This window comes from Lycium barbarum, chromosome 1, assembly GCF_019175385.1.
Source record: "Lycium barbarum isolate Lr01 chromosome 1, ASM1917538v2, whole genome shotgun sequence".
Lineage (NCBI taxonomy): Eukaryota > Viridiplantae > Streptophyta > Magnoliopsida > Solanales > Solanaceae > Lycium > Lycium barbarum.
The window spans coordinates 44,526,770-44,546,295 of record NC_083337.1 but is presented as its reverse complement, the minus strand read 5'-3'; the positions used below and the strand labels follow the sequence as shown (position 1 = coordinate 44,546,295).

General features: G+C 33.0%; 2 protein-coding genes across 2 annotated transcripts; both read right to left on the bottom strand.

The window, feature by feature from the left end:
• Positions 1-1,717: 1,717 nt before the first annotated feature.
• Positions 1,718-2,880, bottom strand: LOC132611648 (uncharacterized). The gene is made up of 3 exons (XM_060326049.1): positions 2,353-2,880; positions 2,035-2,265; positions 1,718-1,943 (listed from the first exon to the last, which is right to left on the bottom strand). The coding sequence occupies exons 1-3, from the start codon at positions 2,661-2,663 to the stop codon at positions 1,718-1,720; spliced, it is 768 nt and encodes a 255-aa protein (XP_060182032.1). The 5' UTR covers positions 2,664-2,880.
• Positions 2,848-7,213, bottom strand: LOC132611638 (uncharacterized). The gene is made up of 10 exons (XM_060326041.1): positions 7,109-7,213; positions 6,628-6,743; positions 6,275-6,403; positions 5,324-5,696; positions 5,155-5,226; positions 4,917-5,057; positions 4,326-4,451; positions 3,580-4,229; positions 3,343-3,466; positions 2,848-2,895 (listed from the first exon to the last, which is right to left on the bottom strand). The coding sequence occupies exons 1-10, from the start codon at positions 7,211-7,213 to the stop codon at positions 2,848-2,850; spliced, it is 1,884 nt and encodes a 627-aa protein (XP_060182024.1).
• Positions 7,214-19,526: the final 12,313 nt, after the last annotated feature.

Below are 19,526 nucleotides of genomic sequence, written 5' to 3'. Positions count from 1 at the left end.
GTTCCTCATTTGGCTTGTATATGGCATTTGTGGAAAAATGTGACAAAGCAATACACAACAAACAGTGAGGTGTTGAGTCCTATATTTTATTCACTAGCGAAAGCATACAGTCAGGATGAGTTCGATAAATTGATGGAGAAGATTGGGAATGTTGATATTCGGGTAAAACGATACCTAGAAGATGCTGGAAGAGATAAATGGTCTAGGCTTTATTCACCTGTTAATAGATGATGGACAATGACTTCGAATATAGCCGAATGTATTAATGGAAAACTGGTTGCTGCAAGAGAGTTACATATTTTTGATTTCCTTGAAGAAGTGAGGAAGATGTTTGGTAGATGGAATTGGACAAATAGAAAAAATGGTACCTACACATTCACAACACTGATGAGGCGGTATCAAGAGATGTTGTCGATCAACGAGTACAAATCAATACGAATGAGGGTATCTTTGTTTGCAACACAAAAATTTAATCTATATTTTTACTATATGTAATGTATATTTATATATATTCCCAATATGGTAAAACTGCTCAGGTAATGCTTGTTTATTTGTTAAATGGTTCTCTTGTTGAAGCGTCAACTGAATATGTTTACACAGTGAATGATGGACCGAGGCGTTTCATAATAGATTTGAAGAAGAAAACTTGCAGCTGCAGGATGTTCCAACTGGACGAGATACCATGTTCTCATGCATGGGCAGTATTGAAGAATTAAAATTTGACTGCTGATGTATATTGTTCGGATTTATTCAAGCCGGAAACAGTTGTGAACACATATGATGTGCCAGTTGATCCTCTTCCCGATGAGACCGAGTGGAATGTTCCTAAAAGTATATTAGATGAAGTTGTTATGCCACCGATCTATAAGAGACCCCTTGGGAGGCCAAAAATGAAGAGGGACAAGCCATTACAAGAGTTGATGATTGGTAAACGCAGAAATTCCTGCGGTAAATGTGGACGTCTTGGTCATAATAGGCGTTCGTGTGATAATCCGCCGCTCAATAAGAAGAATAAATAAGTCCATTTTTATTTTATTTGTTAAGACAATTCTACTTTAAATTTTAGTTAAAAATAAAAAATGAATTCATCTTGAATTCATATTATTCTAGTATGATTGTATTTCACATGGTTGAACATCCGATGTTTTTCAATGTAATGCTATATTGGTGGTTAAATGGTATTTGGAAAGTCTACTCTATGTTAACTGATTTGACCTTTTGTTTTGGATTTATGATTTAATAGTTGTATTTCGTATATATTTTGGCTATATTTTAGTTGCATTTTGTCTGATCTGGTAGATAATACTTATTCTGGTTTACTGTTAACTATATTTGATATATATTTTACATATATTTGAAGTGTATTTAGATGAAATTTTAAATTTTGTAACAAACTGTAATTTTAAAAATGGACTTATGGAATATATCTGAGTTATATTTTCTGTATATATCGACTGTATTTAAATGGTTATATATACTACTTTGTTAAATGAATACATTTCACAGATAATGAAAAATGGAATTTATGCATTGAAAAATAACATACTTGAAAGAAACAACAATATAAAAACCATAAGGTGGTGTTCAATATTAATCATCCTAAAAAAGATTACTACACATGAAACAATATATCCAAAATGAAAAAACAGCAACAAAAGTCGCAACCAACTATGCTATTGTTCAACATGAAAATCAAAAACACAAATGAATTGGTGGCTTAATCAAGATCCTCTTTATCAACTGCATCGTAATCAACTGCCGGTCTAATTGGTCTTGGAGGCTGCTCGTTATTACTTGATGCATTGTTGTTTGACTTATCCCATGCATAGTCGCATAAAAGGGCACCATATCTCATACGGAGTAACTTTGCATCGAATTCGGTTGGGATGACTGCACTTGAGCTCAAGTATTCAGCGAAGGCTGCCACATACACACCACAATCCCTGGAACAAAAATGATCAAAAAATTTACTTATCAAAACCCACGAAAAAAAAAGATGTATTTATTGTGTTTTTTATTGGAATAGATTCTTACATGCTAGAGGGAGCTTGTTGTGGGAGATTGTCTACATTCACAATGTCAAAGTTGTCGGTCTGTTCTCTATTTCTGTAAGAAGGATGTGTGACAAAATCTATATCCGCCTTCTTTTCATAGAAATCAGTCATTTGTAGACTATGTGTCACTAGAGTAGCCAACATTTTCACTCCGACTCTAACGACAGCATCATGCCCTGCAACTCGGTATGAGTTGTATACGTAGATGGACCTGTTTGGAAAAAGAAAATATAAGAAAAAAACAAACATATAAAATTTGTAGAAAAATGAATGATCTTTTCATTGGATGAGAGCAGACCTGTCAGTGAATGATATCACAACCAAAATCCAGTGATTTTCCTCTTTTATGTTGACAGGAATTAGTACGTTGTCAACAGTATACCATGGTACATTAGCCAACAGCCTGTGCCCGTTAATGTACTCACACAGTTCATCTTCCTTACTGGCGACACATGTGGATGAATCAGGGTTTTCCCAAGATTTGTAAATTTCAGCAACTAAAGTGTGAAAAATACAGCTGGCAGTGGTGAATCTATAGTTGCTGTTATTGTGATACTTCCCCTTCTTGCGTAGGTAGTAGAAAATAACATCAATATGTTGTAAAAACATCAATTCAGTGACTATAATCAACACTATGTTCAAAAACAATATTGTTGTATATATAGTAAATATAGTGAAATATACTCTTAAACATAGTAAAAATACAATTCTGTATACCTGGACAGTACTGTGCTCAACTAGTAAATTAATGTCTGTATATTAAATATAGTGCAAGTATAATGATGACAATATTCTAAAAATACAAGTTGTGACAATAAGTACCTAAACTTACTCCATCAACCTAAAACAATAAAAACATGGTTCAAATGAATTTAAAGGCATCAGCAAAACAGATACACATATACACATATATAGTACTGCTTTAAAAGTTAAAAGTTTCAGTTAAATATAGAGAAAATATATGGTAAATATGCCTGAAATATATTTTCAACAACAGAAACCGGATCATTAATTGGCAACCCAACTCCCTCAACCTAAAACAATAAAAACATGGTTCAAATGAATTTAAAGGCATCAGCAAAACAGATACACATATACACATATATAGTACTGCTTTAAAAGTTAAAAGATTCAGTTAAATATAGAGAAAATATATGGTAAATATGCCTGAAATATTTTTTTTACTATATATGTCAAATATAGTAAAAAATATACTCTAGATACATCACATTGTAATTCTATTATAAAACATAAAAAAATTAGATAACAAGCAGAAAGATATCAAAACCTCATCAGTCCAAAGTTGCCCATCCATAGATAACAAGTAGAACCAGTTTCTGTCAGCTACGGCTGTAACGCCTAAATGCAACCGAAGTTCGGCATCCGCAGGATCGAGTCCTTCCTTGTTCTTTCTGTAATGATTTTCATTTGGCTTCTTGTATATCAACAATGGAAAGAACATACGTTAAGTTTATTGATAATTGAATTCTGGAAAACTAAAAAAACAAGTTGTGACAATAAGTACCTTTTGTCATGCGATTTCAACAGATCCTTCTCAAGCCACTTTTGATATTCTTGAAGAAACGAAGTATCTAACGGGGCATTTATAGGGTGGTCAACAAATAGGTGTTTTTTCTGATAAATGCAAGGACCGATATTTTTGGCAGAAGAACCCGCTGAGCTGAAATTGGGACAATAAGGGGACAGGTTATATTTGCTTGGTTTCCTTTCTCGGGCAGCACCTGGATGGACAATGATCTGTTTTTCAGAGTTTGAAAACTGTGCAGTCTCACCACTTGAGCTTTGGCCCGCATTTGGTTGTACGGGAACTTGTTGTCCAGTTTCATCGCTTGAACTGTGGCCAACTATCGGTTGTACTCCAACTTGCTGTTCAGTTTCATTAGTTGAACTTTGTCCGGTTGTTGGTTGTACTCCAAGTTGGATTGGTATCTGAGAATCAGGAATCATCCACTGAGAGATGGTTACCGGGTTATTGTCCACATTCTGAGGAGTCCTTAAACTTGACAAATCGGTTTGATCATCGCGTGGTACTGGAGGAGGACCGAGAGGAATAACACATGCTAAAGGGCAGTTGATTAGCAAGTCCGCTACCATTTCCTCTGATGCAGTAAATTCAGCATTAGCATTCTCCATATCGCCGATTTGCTGAGATTCCTGAAATAAAAAACAAGAAAAAAACGACTGGTGTTTGTCAATTATTGCTTATCAAAATGACATTCCAGTACTTAAAAGCCACATTTTAGTACTTACATCAAAATTTAAATGGATTGGTGTTATGGGCACTCCATCTGTTTGTGCATCACTTTTAACTCCGGTTTCTTTATCCACATCAACAACAGAAACCGGATCATTAATTGGCAACCCAACTCCCTCAACCTAAAACAATAAAAACATGGTTCAAATGAATTTAAAGGCATCAGCAAAACAGATACACATATACACATATATAATAGTGCTTTAAAAGTTAAAAGTTTCAGTTAAATATAGAGAAAATATATGGTAAATATGCCTGAAATATAGTAAACAGAAATCAGAATAAGTAACATTGAACATAATAATCAAAATACAATTAAAATACAGCCACAACATATATGAAAAACTAATATTAAAATATCAATCCAAAACAAATATAGCACTGCTAGTATATATAAACACAATCATAACAAAAATAGCACAAATAGATACATCAAAACATCAAAAAGAACACTACTAACAAATCAACATGTGAAAACTATATATGTAAATACACTATAGGTAATACAAAAACACAGCTAAAAATCCAATATTTTCACTTTGAATAATATACTGCAAATATAGAAAAGTGAAAGAAAAAATGAGTACCACTGGATGACTCCTCTGCGCGGAAGTGGCACCACCACCTTGATTCTCTTTGGTTGAAAGCTTTACTGCACCGCCACTTTGATTGCCTTGAGAAATCCCACCATCACTATGTAAGTCAGCTTTTAACATTGTGTCGCCGACCTTTAAAATTTTCCAAAATAAAATATAAAGTCTTCCAATAAATATATCAAAATAACTTAAAAAGTAAATAATTTCCATTTTTAGTGTTGATTTTTACCTTATCTGGTGTTTGATTGCCCTTTATTGCATCTAACAACTTTTTGAAGTTGTTATCCATGTAGTCAAACACCTACATTTTTGAAAGATAAAAAATAGAATTAGAATTGTTAATTACTTGACACAAGCAATATGAAGTAAAAAAAACATATTGAAAACAAAACGCCTACTTCTTTCTTGAAAATCCGAATCTCTTCCCTTATCAGTTTAAACTCATCTGTTCGGGGTGCTGTAGGTGCATCTGGTTTCCTTGTCCCTTTTATCCCAGATTCCTTCTGTGATGGTTGTTTCCTGGAAGGAGGAACAGAAACTGGAAACTGCGTCCGTTTCTTGCCTCGCGGGGAATCAGAATTGGCACTCCTTTGTTGTTGTTTGCCACTGGACCGATGCGGTGGTGTGGTACTAAAATCATCGTAATCATCGTCTACCAAATCAGTACCATGTACACCATCAACTCCATGTTTGACGTCTGGTATATCATGTGCAACAGGAGGCAATTTAAGAGTTTCCAACTCATGGGGTGTTGGCACAACTTCCTCAAATCTACAGGACTATGAACAACAAAATATAGAAACTATATTACCGTATATATCTACATTGGTAACATACTAAAAATATGAGGAAAATATAGTCAAAATATATTGATCACAAATGACTTATTTCATAAATATAGACAAAATATAATCAAAATATAGCATGTAAAACAAACATATTAAAACAGTTAAATGGTAAAAGACACAAAACTGTTAAAAGACTGTTTTACCGGATTTTTATCGTCTCTGAACATGCCATCCATCAATCTCTTGAATTCTGGTTTTCCTTCCGTAGTCCGCCAGTTCAAAATTCTAGGAATTAAATTCCCCGTCTTAACTGCAATGGTGGACGGGACTTTTGAGCAACATTCATACAACCATACTTGCATAGCAAGCGGCAAACCATGAATCCTATAATATTTCTTAAAACCAGAATATTTCTGCCCGATGCTTACAACCAACTCTCTAAACGAATCTTTACCCCAAGGATACTCATTATATCTCCCGTCCTCTACAACATCAAAATGGATCCTTGGTATGTTTGTTGAGTTCGGCTCACCACAACGTACCCACGTATTTATGAAATACAATATTGCCATCTTGACTGCGTCATCCCCTTTATCATCCCAGACAGTCTTGTTGAAACACTCAATAAGCTCGTGTCTTTTAACTGGCAATTGGTTCTCCTGATTTCTACCAAAATACTCAACCATAAGCCTATTCGGTTTTGAGTTAAATCATTTTCATCAGATACACAATCTAGCCCAGTGATCAGTGCAAATTCTCTAAGGCCAAAACGCAGAACTTTACCATTTATTTCAAATGTAAAGCACCTATATGTACTGCCCCTAAGTTCTTTGACCATAAAGCACCGAAAAATCTGTGCTTGTACATCCAATTGCTGCATTCTAAGATATTTACCAAAACAAGAATTCCTAAACATATCCATCTGTGGATCTGTTAGTTTGCCTCTAATATCTTGCATTACATTAACATTCGTGTATCTACACATAGATGGTGCCACAGCAGGGTGCTTGGTAACCAAAAATTTAGATACCTGAAACAAAATGCCAAAAAACACGTATGATTGACATATATCGACTGAATGTACTTAAAAATATACACAAAATAACTGTCAACAAAATAATAACTGAATGTACTTAAAAATCTTAAAAATCTTAAAAATCACTGTAATAACTGTCAACAAAATATACACAAAAATAACTGAATGTACTTAAAAATCTTAAAAATCACAGTTATGGTGAAGAAAAATACACACAAAATAACTGAAGAAACATATGTAAAAAAAACACAGAAATATACTTAAAATGCACATATAATATAGATCTGGTTAATTCACAGATCTGTAATAACTGAACTAAAAAAAAAACTAAATATACTGAAAATACAACAAAAACATACCTCTTCATCATCATCCTCATCCACATTACGTTTGGCTTTAGCAATATTTTTGCCCCTAACATTAATAACATTGTCACCAGCCTTTCTCTTCTTTTGTTTCTCCATTTGAGAAACATTTTTCAATTTTTCTTGTTGTTTACTCTTCGAATCAACATATTCCTTAGAACGCCTAGGATCGTTAATTCTTTTTGAACGATTCTCAACATAAGAGCCTGCAATGGCAGTTTCATGTTGAGAAATTCCCAAAGAAAAATTAGGAATCGCACATTCGGGTTCTATACCTGTATTTCTCATCGGAGTAGCAGCTTTCTTAGTCATTCCAATTGAATCTAAGAAAAAACAACCAAGAACAAACACTGATAGTTAATTACTTAGACTTGCATTCCTGATTCAAACGGAAAAAAAAACACCCAAAATATAGGTTAAATACACGGTAAAAAATAAAAATTTGTATAGAATCTTACTTTATTTTGGGAATTAGATTTGAAACGTGAGAGAAATCAATGAATAGTTAATTAGAGATAAAAAAGGAAGTTGAATAATTGAAAAACTGATTTGAAATTGGAGGAAAGTAATGGATATGGTGAATAATGGCGTGTATTTAGGAGGTAGGAGAGAGACACGTTTTTTTTGCTTAAATTTAGGGGAGTGGGAAGTTATCAGATGAGTGGTAAAAACATGGTAGCTATGTGAAGTAAATATGATATATTTAGCTACTAAATATAATTATTGAAAAGTTTAGTTATGTTCCATAAATAGGTAATAATGGAACCTATGCCAAGTAAATTTTACTTTTGATAAATCTACGTAGCCCATGTTTAATTATATCTAGACACATAGATGAGTTGGATTGATACCCATTTGCATTACTTTCCTTTGGGATTGCAACCTTAGTGCATTTACATAATTGTTAAATCGAACACAATATTTCTCTATCAAGTAGTGTGACAAATATTAAAACCAACATTATTTACACCCCCTTCCTAGAAATATAGATATTAGTCAAGTGTTACAATTATAACGTATATTTCTTCGGTGCATTCCCTGTGGGATTAGGGATTCAACCCCAACCTTATTGGTTCTATATTTGACAACGACCGCTTACTTCAATTTTAAAGGGTGCAATTTGGGCGCATCATATTTTCATCCTCATATAAATAGCTTGTCCCCGAATTTCAATTGCTGGAATGTTGGTGTTCAAGATAAATTCTCCAAAATGAAGTAAGATTTCTCAAAGTGAAGTAGGATTTCTCAAAAATGAAGGCGAGGATGGATATATTTCTTGCTGGATTCATTGCCACCTATTAATTCATATGAGATATCAAAGTGAATTCTCTTAAATGAAAGTGGGGCCCACACTAACTATTAGATTCACATGATGCAATTTAATCCTTAAAGAAACCACCTTTTTCATCCATTATGTTCTCTACTATACTATAAAGGGGGATAAGCTGCCAGGACGTCAACATGCCTGTTTAGGCATTTTGAGGGTATTTTCGTCATCTCAGTTATAATAGAATAGTATAACTGGTCAAAATAGAATCTTACTGTAGCTGTAGTGTAATCGCTTGAGTACCATGACTAAATTGCCCCTTCGCTTATGTCACCTTCCATCATCACTATTCCACGCAATAACTCCCTAGCCCACACGTGCCCACCTTTTGTACAAACTTTTGCTGGACTGCCATTTGTTATATTCAATTTCTGAGGAATGTTAAAAAACATTTAAAATATTATAGAATATAAAGATATATCATTATATTTAAAATTGTACAAATTGGAATGCATCTTCACTTTTAAGGATAATGAATCAGCTTAGAGTTTAATATTGTAGAAACTTTATAAATCTAAATATGAGTTGAATCTTTTTATTTCACTAGCGAAATTAAGTTAGTTTTCTAAACATAACTTATACTATTGAATTTAAATTCTAAATTATTTGTATACTTTGAATTGTGAATTTATTTATTTTTAATTTATTTTATAGGACAAATAGATTATAGAATTACAACATTATTGGTACTTCGTTCGTCCCAATTTATGTGACATCATATTTGTCTAGACACAAAGTTTAAGAAAAAAACACTTGACACTTGTGGTTTAAAACATGTGATACGTATTTGTGTGGCTATAAATCATCTTATTAAGGATAAAATGAAAAGTTTAAAGTTAAAATAATTTTTGCATATCAAAAAGTAAAAAAAAAAAAATCTTCGGATAAAAGTATTTTGGGTTAATCAATGATATACATTCAGTTAACAAAAGGATATTAAACTGTAATTATTTTAAAAGAAATAAAAGTTTAAAGTCAGAAAACTACTCTCCCACTCTATTTACATGGGAGAGTACCAGAGAAAAATAATAGAAAAGTTAAAAAGGAAAGAAGAAAAATAAATGTAAATCGCCAAAAATAAGTGTATACTGTATTCAAAGAGTAAAAGAAGGTTGTATGAAAATAAAAACTAAATAAGCGAGGAACATTCGGGGGAAAAAACACAAAAGTAAATATATATATTAGTTGCTTTTATGGTTCAAGATTTGAAATTTAAAGTAAAAAAAAAATTCAGTAGTATATTCAGAATTGAAATTTTAGAAAATTGGCATACATAGAAGCAGAGATGCTTCCAATGTTATTTTTATTGATCGGGACAGAAGTATTTAGATATCTTCTGAGTGCATGCTACATAAAAAATAAATTGAAGTAAAAAAAAAATTATAATAGATATAAAAAATATATTAGGAACTGCATTAACAATCAAAACATGAATGAATTACATTAAAATTAAAATTGTTGGGCTCGTGCGCTGCACGGGCGTTTCTTCATCTAGTACTATCTAAGAAGAGTGAATAGCACACTGGGCGTCAACATGCCTGCTTGTGCTATTTACTCTTCTTAACTCTTTTCTACCCTTTAGAACAGTCAGTTTAAAAGGCACTTTTTCGTCGTCCGTCTGTGGGCCCCGACGAACACATGCTTCCGTTTTTGGACTATGTCCTACATTTAACGTACCAATAAATTCCTCATTACTTTTCATTCCCTTCTCTTTTAATTAAAATAAATTCCCTTGATGTCCCACCCTAAAAGCTAAGACCTATTCGTAGCTTTCTGTATAATTCTAGAATCACCTCAACTCTACCTTTTCTCATCTTCCATTCCATCGCCATGTCTATAGAATTCTCTTAGATTTTACTAGTAGTGGATGCTCATTAACAACTAATGATATTAACAACTAAAAAAAATAAATTGTGGGCCTATATATATTAAACAACAACCAATATTAAAAAAAAATGCGGGCCCCATATTAAACACCAACCAAAGAAAAAAAGTGGAACTCACCACATCCAAACTCACGGGAAAAAAAAGTGGACCCCAAGCAATATTAAAAAAAAAGTGAATCTCATATTAAAAAAACAAACAATGTTAAAAAAAATACTTAGAAAATCAAACAATTAAATCAATAATGATGGACTCATTGCCACATGCGTATCAACCCATTAGTGAGAGCAAATGAAATTATTGTATAACAACATACTTAAAATGCTTATATATTAAAATAAGATAGAATTTAATTACTTTTTCATTTTTTCCTTACTCTAATAAATGTGAAAAGAGATTAATGTCATAAAAGAAAAAATAATATTAAATGGAGATCAAATAATTAATAAGGTAAATTAGTGAAATTATAATTCTAATTAACGTTTCCTTAAAAAACCGCGTAAAAAATAACATGACAAGTAAAATGAGTTAAACAAAAAATATTTACTAAAAATTTAAAAATAGAAGTTCTTCATGACCCCATATTAAACACCAACCAGTATTAAAAAAAACAAGAGAAGAAAAAAAGTGAAACCCACCACATCCAAACTCATGGGAAAAAAAAGACCACATATTAACAAAATCAAGCAATATTAAAAAAAAAAAAGTGAATCCCATATTAAAAAAAAAACAATGTTAAAAAAAAAAGTGCTTAGAAAATCAAACAATTAAATCAATAATGATGGATTCATTGCCACATGCGTATCAACCCATTAATGGGAGCAAATGAAATTATTGTACATCAACATACTTAAAATACTTATATATTAAAATAAGATAAAATTTAATTAATTTTTCATTTTTTCCTTACTCTAATAAATGTGAAAAGAGATTAATGTCATAAAATAAAAAATAATATTAAATGGAGATCAAATAATTAATAAGGTAAATTAGTGAAATTATAATTCTAATTGATGTTTCTTTAAAAACCGTATAAAAAACAACATGACAAGTAAAATGAGTTCAACAAAAAATATTTACTAAAAATTAAAAAATAGAAGTTCTTTATTTAAATAGAAAATCAAATTTCTACTTTGTTTCATTTTAAACATGTAAAATTAATATAATAATTTGAATTAGAATTATCCAAATCAAAATTTGATAAAAAATTATATGTATTACTTTACTATTACTACTCTATAGAAGAGTCGATTTATAGAGGCAAGATCGTCGTCCGTGTTCGGTCCTACTTTTTTATTTAAGAGCAAAAAAATGACGTTTTATACTTTATATTACCAACTCTTCTAAAAAGTAAATAGAAATACTTTATTATATTTCTATTTTCTACTATATAGAAGCATCGGTTTACCAATGCTTCGTCAACAGTCACTCTTAAAAAAAAAAAAAAAAAAAGGTGGACCCCACCCTCTCCAAACTCAGGAAAAAAAACTGCACCCCACCCTCTCCAAACTAATGAAAAAAAAGTGGACTCCATATTAAAAACAAAAAACGTGCACCCCATATATTAAAAAATCAAACAATATTCATGTAATTCCCAAAGTATCCCCATCAAGTCAATAATAGTGGATTCATTGCCACATGCATATTAACCCATTAGTGAGAGCAAATGAAATTATTGCACAGCAAAAAACATGGACCCCATATTATTACTTTTCTTTAAAATATTTAATTGTTGTATTTGCTATTCCGCCGTGTCATTTATTTGTTATGTTTACTAAAATAAATATACTTAATATATATATATTTAAAAAATAAGATACAATTTAATTACTTTTTTATTTTTATTCTTACTCTAATAAATGTGAAAAGAGATTAATATCAAATGAAGATCAAATAATGAATAAGGTAAATTAGTCAAATTATAATTCTAATTCTCGTTTCCTTAAAAAAACCATGCAAAAGACAACATGACAAGTAAAATGAGTTAAACCGAGAATATTTACCAAAAATTAAAAAATAGCATTTCTTCGTTTAAATAGAAAATTAATTTCTACTTTGTTTCGTTTTAAACATGTAAAATTAATTTAATAATTTGAATTAGAATTATCCAAATCAAAATTTGATAAAAAAATAATTATTATTTTACACTTTTAAATTAATTGAATTAAAATTGAAAGTATCAACTGATGCTAAAATATTGCTCAAAGAGAGAAAAATAGTTTTCTTTTAAACAAGTCTTCTCTTTTAAAAAGTATTAATAAATTTTCGTAGCAAACACGAATAAAATAAAATTTTAGATACGAAGCACAAACTACAATGTTATATTAATCGTATTTTGAACATAGTATATATATATATATATATATATATTATCACTATCTAAACACAACTACATAGACATAGATACATTATAATCCGAAGTGTTGGGCCCGTGCGCAGCACGGGCATGGGCCATCTAGTCTTAATAAATAAATAGTAATAAAGTGTAGGCCCCGCTTCAGTAAACACACAAATTAGCTATCAGTACATCTAACTTTAAGCCTTTTTGGCTGCGTGATCACATGGGTCCCACAAAACTTTGTACTCCCTCAATTCCAATTTTTTTTTTTTAAGCAAAGCCAATCAACCTGATGCTGTTGGATTTTATTAAAATAAACAAAGATATTTACAGAATAAAAAGAAATGAAAATGAAATGAAATGAATGAAAGATGAAAAAAGCTATACTACTCTATCCTAGGAGATGAAAGTAAAGTCTAAGCCTTGTTTGAACAGCCAAGTGTAACAATGAAAAAACTGCAAACAAGAACACTCCTTCTTTGGATTGATGTCATTATCAGTCACCTCAAGCTTTCACCAGGTGCTATGGTATCTAATCTCACAAAATCATTCAAGAAGAAGTGTGGTATGAAGCTCCTCATGGTTGTTGTCCTTTGCTGTCCAATGTCTCTAATCAATCTTACACCTGAGGTCATGTTGAATGTTTGTAGCTGGATTAGGTAACTAAGGAGATCCTGTTAGTAGGATGAACATTTATGTTAATCCACATACTAACAAGAATAACCTTAGTCATCCAACCAGGACTACAACAATCCTATGAAACTGTTATCATGAACCTTTACTTCCTTGTGTAACTGAATCTTGTGTCATCACTTGTTGGTAGGGCTGGGCGTTCGGTATTCGGTTCGGTATTTTTAAAGTTCGGCTTCGGTAATTCGGTATTCGGTAATTGAAAGTATATGCCAAATACCGAACTTTCAAACTTCGGTTCGGTAATTCGGGAATCGGTAAATCAAATTTCGGTTCGGTACGGTATTCGGTAATACCATTTTTTTGCTCATCAAGAAGAAATACCTAAATCAGAGAAACCCCATCCTAAGATATCAACTACCCATGTCTCTAATCCAGCCTCCTCAAGCATCGGAAATGTGTACCTCCACTCTAAACATGAGCTGAACAATGAGGGATAATGAAAAACATAGAGCACAGCAAGAGAAAGTAGTCAAAACATTAGCTTAATATGAGACATACCTATCAAAACCATGGAGAAGCATAACTGGATTGGCCTCTGTCTGTTCTTTTGGCTTCACACAACTACTCATGACACAACCGTTCAATAAATTTACCTAAAATGAACCAGCAATGAAGCTGGACCATCAAACAAAGGAAGTAACCAGAACTTCATAAAGAAAGAGAATGATTAATCCAGAAGCAATACAGTAAACAAGAAACAAAATACTCCCTCTATTTTAATTTATGTGGCTTGATTCGGAGTATGAAGGTCAAATTAACTAATGTTAAATCAAATGAAGTTCACAGATCTTTACAATTTCAAGTTCAGTAAATCAAATCTAACAATCATCATAGACAAAAAAAAATCTTCAACCCATTTAATTTCCCAGAAACGAAAGAGACAAATTTAACAAATATCTTTCTTTCTCTCCCAAATACTACTGCTATGGATAGTATCCATTCATATATTTCTCTCCCAAAAACAACAACAACGAAGCATTGGAAGGGTAAAACAAAATCAAAAAATACAATACGGAAGCTATTAAAGAAGCTTAAATTAGTAAATCTCACCATTGTTTTCTCCTTGAGGAAGGAATGAGAAAAACCTAATGTGAGAAAAGAGACTTCGCACTTCGCAGTTAGAGCTGAGGTGATACTTAAATATCTGAAGCCAAGGGGTTAAAGCACTAACACCAGCTAAATACTTACGAGTATTTTAAACATATACATATATATAGAAAAACACAAATCCATAATATACGCTAAAACGAAAAACGCATACTAACCAAAGCTGTGAGAGGAAAGTAATCGAACAGATTTGTGAAAATCTTCCACACGTTGGCATTACCGTATCTGTAAAACACAGATGCAGTCCGATAAACAGAGATTAACAGCAATAAACTCAAACTCAAATGAATCTTGTATAATAAAAAAAATTATTTTCTCAATGTTTGTGCTTGACAAACTAGGATACCTTTTTTTATAAGGGAAAATATCAGACTTGGGGAGATTTTGTGTGAAGCACTGAAGGAGTGAAGGTGAAGCTATAAAGTGAAGTAGTGAACTGATTAGGGATTTACAGTGTTAGCAAAGGGACTGTTATTGGATTTGGGCTGGACTACTACACTTGAAATGTTTTTTACAATGGGCCTTTATTTCGGATTTGGGCTGGACTACTCACTAGTGGATTTAATTTCGGTATTCGGTATTTACCGAATTACCGAACGGTATAATTGTAAATACCGAATACCGATCCCGAAATACTAAATTTTATAGTTCAGTACCGAATACCGAACCGAATTCCCGAATTCCCGAATACCGAAATACCGAAATAGCCGGTTCGGTTCGGTAATTCGGTTTTCGGTATTTTATGCCCAGCCCTACTTGTTGGCATGTATATAGAGATCAGATGCATATGATCAGTCTGGTTCTCTATTTCTGTAGATCTTGCTTCTGAAATTAGACATCATCATCTTATCAGTATTGAGAATCTTCTTTGCACCTGTTGGCAACTCAGCAAATGAATGAAAATGAACTGTACCTGCAAAATCAAAAACCAGGTTAGCTAAAAAATCAGCAAGTGCATTGCCTTTCCTAAGGATATAAGCAAACTGCACTTGTCCCTTGTTCTTCCAGAATTTGATCTTATTAACTTCCATACTGATCTTCCATGGAATCTCCCATATTCCTTGAATAATGTTTATCATGGACAGAGAATCTGATTCAATCATTACAGGCACCGGATCATTTTTAATACAGAACTCAACTCCATCCAATATAGCTACAGATTCTGTTGTGATGTTAGTTGTATCAGCTATTCTTCTTACCCCAACATATATCAGGTTTCCAACCTCATCTCTAATGAATTCCAAAAATATTATCTTAGTATGACTTGACACAAAATTTAAAAAATAAAGGAAGACTTTTAAAATGTGTGGTCCAAAACAAGCCTTAGATATTTGTGTGGTTGTAAATCATCTCATAAAGTTAAATTATTTTAAAATATATTAAAGTGCCAATTTTTTTAAGATAGACTAAAAAGGAAAGTAACATAGAGCCCGTTTGGATTGGCTTATAAGTTGCTTATAACTTGTTTTCAGTTTTTTTGAGTGTTTGACTGGCCAGCTTAAAGTCATTTTGTGCTTAAAATAAGCTCAAAAAAAATAATTGGGCCCGTTTGACTTAGCTTATCTAAAACAGCTTATAAGCTGAAAACAGTTTATAAGCCAGAAAAAAAAAAATTGGGATAGCTTATAAGTTGCTTAAAATAAGCCTATCCAAATAGGCTCATAATCTTTTTGGGATGGAGGGAGTATTATTTACTTGATTTTTCTTCATTAGAGGTGCTGTTTGAAACAGTCTTCGCTTTTCAGCCTACTTTATTATTTTCATTTTCGCAATAGGAAAGTTTTGCTAAAAAATAAGTGTATTTTGGTTGGCTACTATACATTCTTTTATTCTTTTATATTTTATATTTGTATTTGCAGATATTAATAATGAAATTAACATTATATTTAAACAATCAAGATTACTATTTCTCAATCAATTTCTCAATAAGTCCTAAATGAAATTTTCAATTATTTTAAAAAGAATTTAATTGTCTAAATCATGTCTTAGAATTTGTGTGATTATAAAGTTATATGATTAAAAAGCGGAAAGTTTAAAATATAATTACTTTCGAATATAAAAAGTAACTTCTTTTGTTAAAAATGAGATAGACGAAATATTAATTATACTATATTTCTTATATTACTTCATATAGTTTGTAATACTATTCTGATCATTGTCTAACTATAGTTTGAGTACAGTCGTCATTTTTTTAAAAAAAATTATAATTTATAAGTGATTTATACATGTACAACAAACTGAAACATCTAAAGCAGTTTTAGAAATTACCCTCGACAGTTGGGCCCGTGCTGTGCTAACTAGTGTGTATGGGTATGCATATTAGTCACTTCCCTTGATTCATGAAATGGTCCACGTGGCAGCACTATTTCTTTAATACTTATCTACTTTAATCCTTACTTAATTCCCTAAATTTTCCAGTGCACTTCAATATATAACTAATCACACATGATTATCTCCTTGATCTCAATTCACTTAAACATGAATCACTTTTAACACACTTCCTATACCCAATGTAATCATGTGATGTAACACTAGTCCATAGCCTCCTTTGCCACATGCAAAAATATTATTTTCAACCATCGTCATCACACTTTTAGGTCTTAAATCATTTCGGGACTTCATCTTCTTATACAATGATCTCTTTATTTGCATACTTGAATATGGCCAAAATTCTTCGGTGCGAGCGGTTCAAACCATAACCCGAAAGTACGACTATAATATTGCCCAACAAGGAAATATTATGCCACCGGAAATGGAGAAGCCCGACTGGCTAGCGATGAGGGGAAAAGAATCCCAATGTATGGTCCTGCAGGAGCATAATCTATTTTCTGGTTAAATAGAGGGGGATGCCGAAGGCAGGGCAAGTGACTGGAGTGAAGTCGTAACAAGGTAGCCGTACTGGAAGGTGCGGCTGGATCACCTCATTTTCAGGGAGAGTCACTCCTCGGAAAGATTCTTCATTCGAGTTAGCTTCTTTTGCTCCTTCACCCTTGACTGCATTCCCGGAAATGCCATTCCCATCCGGTCCTTCATTAAAGGGGGGAAAAGAGGGGTGGGGCTTTGTTCTGGGGGGGCCGCCTTGCCTTCTAATTCTGCGAATTGTGCTAGTTCTAATTTTAATTTACCAGCTACTTGTTTCATGGCTTTTATTTGAGTGGGGGTTACCACCACATCCTTTCCCGATAGACTTAAAGTTCGTCATAGGCAGGGGCCGCGGTAGCTGCGGAATCTTCTACTGGTACATGGACAACTGTATGGACCGATGGACTTACCAGCCTTGATCGTTACAAAGGGCGATGCTACCCACCCCCGTGATACTTGGGGAGACTATGAAAGGCCTTTAGTTGGTTTTTCCTTTTATAAGAACCTTCTGAAACTTGTACTATTCGATTTGTTTAACCTCTAGCATTCACAACACTCACTTATCACTTGCTAAGCATGACATAAATACTTATAACCTCAAAATAATCCTGTCCTTCGAGCTTATGTTGGTTAACTTACGACAAATCCAACGTACAAAAGTATGAGATATAAGATCCTTCCTCTCATTAAAAACATTCCTCCTCGAATGTTAACTCTTAGAAACTTACAAATTTTTTGCAAGAGTCTACTCTGTAAATTGAGCTAAAACCCAACCTGTACGCAGCCAGAAAACACACTATACATGCCACACAGGGCCAATATCCATAAATAGAAACAGTTGGTTTCACACGACCGCAATAAGAGCTTACCTCAAGATCTACTGGCTTGTGTCAGGCTGTGCTGTAATATTTGTAATTGCTAGTATCTCTGTATCATTATAAAACATAAGTCCTGACTCAAACTCTTATGACTCAACTCTATAGCACGATTTGGATATGAAAGAAGGGTAACAGACTTCTCAATGCCTCGTATCTTCCTGTTTATATAATGCGGTGCACAACACATTTATAAACAGGACTGTACTAGACACGACTTGTAGACTCCCTAGGACATACTTGCTCGGATGCCAATTTGTCATACCCCAACATAGCTAAGGTGTGATTGGCACCCGGTACCTTACTAGGCCCGAGCAAACCAAGTTGTAACTCGTATCATCTCTGTCTCGAAAGATAAATTAGGCCAAGGAGGCCAACCTATAAACGTAAAATCGTATTTGAGGCCAACGAGGCCTTAAGCCGTAATGTCTGTACTTCAAACTAACTCGGCAAGATGGGATCATCCCAACGCATACATGAATAACTACATGGATGACTAGGCAAATATACGTCTATGCAAGCTACAAAACCCATAATAGATATATACAAGGGTCGACAAGGCCTCTATACTGACATAATTTACTAACAAAACAAGTCTACAAGCCTCTACAATAGTGTAATTGTAACATGGTCGGGGTATGGCCCCACCCATACTGCCCAACCGGAGATACATACTTGACCAACTGGTCGTAGCTCGGTGGTAATAAGAAGAGAATAGTCAAGAATGTATACGTACTATGTATATGTGTATCACCTCATATCTTACTCTTACGATAGTACATAAAGATTAGGGAACCTCTTTCAGATCTTCTGGAACTTCCTTCGGAGTGACATAAGGTCGTTACACCTCCGATTAAGTTATGAATTCTAACATCATTATCATGATTTTCAACCATACTTGGAATCTGATATATAACATACGTGAACGATCTCATAAGGACATGAATAGCGTAGATGCCCCTGCTTACTAAGAATGAAGTCTTCATAGAATAACATTCATCTATATCTCGATTCATCATAAAACATGCCAAAAGATGAAAAGGATTAGCCTTAACATACCTCTTGTCGTCAATACGCACTCAATAACGAACTCGCCTCAATTAGCACTTCAACCTATAACAATGGTAATACGCCCATCAACTTAGAGAACACTAGTATATGATGTATATCAAATGATGACTCGTTTCTATAAAGAACCGGGCAACATTTTTCCTACTTTTATCAGTTCCTCAACTCAACATCAAGAACCAAAACATCAAAAACAACATACACAAGCTATATTCAAAGAATTTCAGCCACAACAACTCAAGAATACACTCCAAATCG